Source organism: Salmo trutta, chromosome 4 (genome assembly GCF_901001165.1).
Source record: "Salmo trutta chromosome 4, fSalTru1.1, whole genome shotgun sequence".
Classification (NCBI taxonomy): Eukaryota; Metazoa; Chordata; class Actinopteri; order Salmoniformes; family Salmonidae; genus Salmo; species Salmo trutta.
Window position 1 is genome coordinate 33,732,303 of NC_042960.1, and position 7,110 is coordinate 33,739,412.

General features: G+C 41.2%; 1 protein-coding gene across 1 annotated transcript; it reads left to right on the forward strand.

The window, feature by feature from the left end:
- Nucleotides 1-2,987: 2,987 nt before the first annotated feature.
- Nucleotides 2,988-6,762, forward strand: LOC115192265 (protein mago nashi homolog). The gene is made up of 5 exons (XM_029750571.1): nt 2,988-3,181; nt 3,560-3,618; nt 5,194-5,304; nt 5,663-5,745; nt 5,979-6,762. Exons 1-5 carry the CDS (start codon nt 3,091-3,093, stop codon nt 6,076-6,078), a joined length of 444 nt encoding a protein of 147 aa, XP_029606431.1. The 5' UTR covers nt 2,988-3,090; the 3' UTR covers nt 6,079-6,762.
- Nucleotides 6,763-7,110: the final 348 nt, after the last annotated feature.

A 7,110-nucleotide genomic window follows, 5' to 3' on the forward strand; every position in this document is an offset into this window, starting at 1 on the left:
TTATTTTCTTTAGCAATGTAGTGAAGTAAAGGTTGTCAAAAATATAAATAGTAAACTACAGATACCTCAAAAAACGACATAAGTAGTACTTTAAAGTATTTTTACTTAAGTACTTTACACCACTGCTATACAGTATGTGAAGAATGAGGCCTTTGACACATAGCTCAGGCATTGTTGTACATGGCTGTAGCATGGAAGAGACCTGTGATGAGAGAGGAATAAATAGTATGACTATAACCAAAACTGTTACCAGACCAACAAGTAAACAGAAAACCAGGTTACCTATCAAGTTGTGATGGCCATGACTTAACTGGTTTACCTGAAAGTTGAAATTATTCAACAGTAAAAAGTAGGGATAGATGTTCTTGTTGAAACACCTGGATATGAATACAAGAGCAATCATAACTGTATTATAATGTACATGTATTATCAAACAGGTTGTGTATCAAGAAACTGCAATCAAACAATGAAATAAAGTTTTTGTACTATGAATGCTGTGTATGTGCTTTCTTTACAAGATTCAGAGATGGAGAAAACAATATAATTGGATTGCCAGTAATAAGGAATATGCTGAATAGAATAATATAAAAGATCAGTGAAACCATATCTTTGGGACCCAATCATGAAATAACATGGTATTTTAGTCATAGAAAGGTCGACATATTGCTATGGTTTAAGTGACATCCGCTGGTTAAAATCAATAGCTTTGAGGAGATGGAGAAACCCCATTAGAAATCGTATTAACGCCCGTTATGTACCTTTCCCACGCGTCGTCAATGGGCTGCGCGCTGCATTCTGGGAGATTACGGGACAAGGAGTGCACTCCTTCAAGCAGTAAATGGGAGTCAATTGGGCGCTTGCGCAAAAACACAACATTAGCATGAATTACATCAACAAGAAGTACAATATTACCAATATTTTCCGAGATGTGAGCTAATGAACTTGTTTTCTGTAAATTAATATAGCTTTCAAATCGTGACATTGCGTACTTTCGAGGAAAATAGGCACGTTATCGACTCATACCCTGACTTTAAGAAGGAATTGCGTGACGATTATTTTAGCAACCGCATGACGCAGCATAACCAGTAAACGCGATTGGTTAACAGTCGGTTGGGTGGGGCGTAATACGTCTCTCTATTCATCGGCTGGTGTGATTCCTATTTCCTCCTTTCTAAGTATCTCTGTTTAAAATCCACATGCTGCGTTCAAGACAACTGTGAACTCGGAAATCTCTGACTTCTGACCTCAGCTAGTTCAAAACAACTGGGAACTTGGAATAAAACGAGCTCCGACTTAGAAAAATCGTTTTGAACTCGGAATTCCAACACGGGCCTCTTTCTAGAACTTGGACTTTCCGACCAGAAGATCATTGACGTCATGATTTGACCTCATATTTTTCCAAGTTCCCAGATGTTTTGTACACATGGCTGATCCTGACATCATTGCAGAAATATTGGTGGAGGTGGTAGGTGTGGTGAAGTTCTCGGAGCTGGAGGCTTGCACCGAGGGCCAGGATAAAGATGAGTCTGTGACAGTAGGAGTGAAGGTTTTGGAAAAAGTGGACCCTTGCCTTTTGAATGATTAATTTGTGGTTTCAGGGTGGGTGAAAAGAGAGTTGAATGCTGTGGAATCGGTGAAGGTAACCAGAAGTGGTGTTGTAATAAGTGTTTGTGTTTCTGCTGGTCAGACGGAGCAGGCGCTCCGTGTTCAACGAATGGAGGCAAGAGATGTGAATTGTTTCGCTCTCAAGTAAAGGGCGCCATTGAAAGGAGTGATTACTGGGGGAGTGGTAAATGTGAAAGCTGACCAACCAAAGGGGAAGATTCCCAGTGTTTGTGATGCTCGTTGTTTGGTGCAACGCAGACAGGGTGGCATGAGTGGAGAAACAGGAAGTCATTATCTATCACTCCAGTGTTAATGCTAAATTGTAATTATTTTGCCACTATGGCCTATTTATTGCCTTACCTTCCTAATCTTACTACATTTGCACACACTGTATATATATTATTTTTCTATTGTGTTATTGACTGTATGTTTGTTTATCCCATGTGTAACTGTGTTGTTTTTGTCGAAGTGCTTTGCTTTATCTTGGCCAGGTCGCAGTTGTAAATGAGAACTTGTTCTCAACTGGCCTACCTGGTTAAATAAAGGTGAAAAAATAAATTGTGTGTGTGTATTCTTTTGAGTTTTGATGTTGAGTCTTTGCCCGACAAAGTGATGTTAGGATATATACGTTATCCTGTACGAGCTTTTGTGCTGAATACATTAGGTTGTTACAGGTGTCAAGCGTATGGGCATGTGGCAGCAGTGTGTAGGAGGGAGGTTCCTAGGTGTGAGAAGTGTGCAGAAGGTCATGAGACAAAGGAATGTGTAGCATTGTGGAAAGTAGTGGTATGTGTTAATTGTAGGGGTGCCCATGGGGCTGGGGATCAGAAATGTCCTGTGTGAGAGAGGCAGGCTGAGGTTTCCAGGGTTAGAGTAGTGCAGGAGTTGTCATATGCTGAGGCGGTGAAGAAAGTAGAGGAAGATGGGTTAAGGGGGAGGTATCCTGAGAGGAGTGGTGTGAGCAGTAGATCTGTACCAGTACCAAGGGATAAATCAACATGTTATATATGTTTCAGTAAGATTGGATTTTTGGCATTCATAGCAAAGGTTATCAACTGTACTGCAGGGTTGGACTGTAAAGTCACAGAAAATAGAGGTTGTGGTGGCAGCTGCAGAGAGGTATTTGGGTGTGCAAGACTTGACATCAGAAGAGTTACAGGGTGTGTTAAGAGGTGGTGTCCCATCCTTTCAGGCTGTAGACCTTAGATGGTAGGGTATTTGTTGTATTCGTTCGTTTTTTTTTCAAGCTAAGTATAAGGGAGTTATACTCCAGTCTAGTAGGTGGCGGTAATGCAACATTGGATGCCAACTGCTGTTAAACCTCATCGAAGAAGATGACATCATTGCAATGCGACAACTCGTATGCGATCACGGAGAAGCGCAACAGCACGCATGCGTGTTGAGATTTTCTAAAATACCGTCAAGAAAGTAGTGTGCTTTCGTTGATTCTCAAGGACTGCTCAAACACTGTATTTGCAGTTTATAATGTCAACGAGTGACTTTTATTTGAGATATTATGTCGGGCACAAGGGAAAGTTTGGACACGAGTTCTTGGAATTTGAGTTTAGACCAGACGGTAAGTTAGGCGGCAATTTGACTTAATTAGCAACATTAGCCAGCTAGCTACGCATGCAAACGACTGCTTGCTAGCGGCATTTCCTAATTTATTTGAGCGCATATAGCTAGTTTTTGTAGTCGTGTGTTCAGTTATAACATGATCTCAGAAATACTTAAATTGCGTCGTTAACCATAACCGCACTCATTTATTGTATCCAGCTAGCTATGTAGCTGGTTAGCAAACTAATGTATCAAAAAAGGCTTGATTCGTTTTCAGGAGGTTTAAAAACTTATGTGAACTAACGTTACAAACAAATAACCACTCTGTGCAACAATAGCAGTGTATCAGCATTCACAACAAACGTGGCGATAACGCAATAAATGTAACTCTTTTCAGGTAAGCTGAGGTACGCGAACAACAGCAACTACAAGAATGATGTCATGATCAGAAAAGAGGTAACTTATCAAACTTACACTGAACAAAGTTATAAACGCAACATTAAACAATTTAAAAGATTTTGCTGAGTTAGTTAATATAAGGAAATTAGTAAATTCATTAGGCCCTAATCTGGATTTCACATGGCTGGGAATACAGATTTGTATCAATCACAGAAACCTTAAAAAGAAAGGTGGAGGCATGAACCAGTCAGTAGCTGATGTGACCACCATTTGTAGCAGATACGTCTTCGCATTGAGTTGATCAGGCTGTTGATTGTGCCCTGAGGAATGTCCCACTCTTCAATCGCTGAGTTGCTGGATATTGGTGGGGACTGGAACATGCTGTTGTACATGTTGATCCAGAGCATCCCAAACTGGCTCAATGGGTGACATGTCTGGCGAGTATGCAGGCCATGGAAGAACTGGGACATTTTTAGCTTCCAGGAATTGTGTACAGATCCTTGCGACATGGGGCCGTGCATTATCATGGTGAAACATGAGGTGATTGTGTCGGATGAATGGCACGACAATGGGCCTCAGGATCTCATCACGGTATCTCTGTGCATTCAAATTGTCATCGATAAAATGCAATTGTGTTCATTGTCCGTAGTTTATGCCTGCCCATACCATAACCGCACCGCCACCATAGGGCACTCCGTTCATAAAGTTGACATCAGCAAACCGCTCGCCCACACAACGCCATATATGCTGTCTGCCATCTGCCTGGTACAGTTGAAACTGGGATTCATCCGTGAAGCGCAACACTTCTCCAGCGTGCCAGTTGCCATCGAAGGGGAACATTTGCCCACTGAAGTTGGTTATGACACCGAACTGCAGTCCGCTCAAGGCCCTGGTGAAGACAACAAGTATGCAGATGAGCTTCTCTGAGACGGTTTCAGGCAGTTTGTGCAGAAATTCTTCGGTTGTGCAAACCCAGTTTCATCAGCTGTCAGTGGCTGGTCTCAGACAATCCCGCAGGTGTAGAAGTTGGATTTCGAGCTCCTGGGCTGGCGTGGTTACACATGGTCTGTGGTTGTCAGGCTGGTTGGACCTATAGACATTTTTCTAAAATGACAAACGTGGTTTATGGTTGACAAATGCACATTAAATTCTCTGCAACAGTTCTGGTGGACATTCCTGCCGTCAGCATGCCATTTACATGTTCCCTCAACTTGAGATATCTGTGGCATTGTGTTGCAACAACTGCACATTTGTGGTATTTTATTGTTCCCAGCACAAGGTACATCTGTGTAATGATCATGCTGTTTAATCAGCTTTTTGATATGCCACACCTGTCAGGTGGATGGATTATCTTGGCAAATAAGAAATGCTCACCAAGAGATGCAAACAAATTTGTGCACAACATTTGAGAAATACGCTTTTTGTGCCTATGGAAAGTTTCTTGAATCTTTTATTTCAACTAATGAAACATAGGACCAACACTATACATGTTGCTTTTTTTCTTTAGTGTTTAAAGGATTTCTTGGTTACATTGATCAGTGTACGGCCCATCAATCCAATTTCTATGTGGGATGCTGCTTAAAACGATTGAATATGCCATCAAAACCTTATTGTGATTGTTCTCCACTACAGGCGTACGTACACAAAAGTGTGATGGAGGAACTGAAGAGGATCATAGATGACAGTGAGATCACCAAGGAAGATGATGCACTGTGGCCACCCCCAGACAGAGTGGGCAGACAGGTCTGTCCATTCACTCACACATACCTAAATAAGTACTGATACTTGTACAAGCATGGAGTATGTTGAGGAAAGCAGAGCGTCTCCTACTTATTGTGCACTTGGCAATGTCTAGCTAAGCTTGTTTACTTAGTGATTTTAGCCCTCCTGGGGTTGTGACCTCGGTCCTGTCCGCATCAGACTTCAACAAATCTGCCCAACAAAATAAATTGAACCGGTGTTCTATTCTGACCCTTTTAGCACAAGATGGGACCTGGGAATAACCCCAGAAGGTTACAATGATTTAGTGAAAGTTATTTATTTTTTTGTGGCTTGAATTACTAATCATGTCTGGGGAGAGTTAACTTTTCTGAACTCTTAGGAGCTGGAGATCGTCATTGGGGATGAGCACATTTCCTTCACAACTTCCAAGATTGGTTCATTGATTGATGTCAACCAGTCGAAGTAAGTAATAATACTACCTCAAATGATCTGGGCACTCTTGGAAGGATATATTCCTCCAATTTCCAAATTGACCCCTAGCCTCTATTTAGTAGTCACTGGTTGAGAACTGAGGATTTCATAGATGTAAGCAGAATAGTGTAAATTATACCTAGCTTACACCTATGTAATGCTCTCAGTTCTGCATAGTGGAACTGGGGGCCAGCTTCTTAAAAAAAATGTATTGTGTTTTCCAGGGACCCAGAAGGCCTCCGCGTGTTCTACTACCTGGTCCAGGATCTCAAATGTCTTGTCTTCAGTCTCATCGGACTACACTTCAAGATCAAGCCCATCTAAGAGGAGTGGATGTTTTTTTCTCTGTTGGAAAATGTTTTATGTTCGCGCCGATTACAACATTTGTACATTTACTTTTGATCGATCTGTTCTTTTTTTATTTTAAATAAATGATTGGAAAAATGTTTTAATGGCCTTGGTTATCTATACATTTTTAAAGTTATTTTGGCAGTATGAAAAACAGGTTGGAGATTTGCACAATACACTGTTGCTCTTGCCATACAGAGGTCAGTTTATTTCCTGATTTAGCCTCTGGTTCAATTCTCATTAGGAAATGTGACTGAGAATGTGATTTTGCGTCCTTTGGTGTGGGTGTCTCTTGAATGTGTGTGTGTTCGAATATGGGAAGTGTTTGTATTTTCACTGCCAAAACAGGACAGTCAGTCACCCTTCTAGATAACTTGAAACCGTCTAACCAGGTCTTGTCTGGTAGTAGCCTAGACCAGGGTTTCCCAAACTCGGTCCTGGGTGCACGGTCTGGGTTTTGCCCTAGCACTACACAGCTGGGGGTGGGGGACGAGTTTGGGAAATCCTGGCCTAGATTTGCTAGCAAGCTAGCCAAACTTCTTTCGCCAATTAGACTTTGAATAGCCTATCTGTGGAGCTAGTTAAGGACCGACAAATAATGCAATGTTAAATGAGACTTCATGTTGTACACCTTTGTCTCATTAAATGCTTTTAATATTTGTATATGACTTTCTACAATTTGTAGTTGGTTTGAGGTTAAGTCATTGACATTTAAAAAAAGTGTAATTTACTGATCTCTAATTAGCTCCATAGGGATATCGAATGTCAAATCTAATTGACCATGGGTAATACGATCTGGTTGCGTGCAGCTGCGCACCGAATTGATGATTACTTGGGTGCTGCCAGCTGTGAGCAGGGTTGAAATAAACCCAACCAAAGGAAAACTGTTACGGTACCCTTCATTCCGTGACAAACCAAATTTTCCTAATTATCTTGCAAATTTCTGTTTTGGGTGAGACTGATTTTCTGACAAATTATTCTATTTGCACTTTGTAGTACATTTTGACA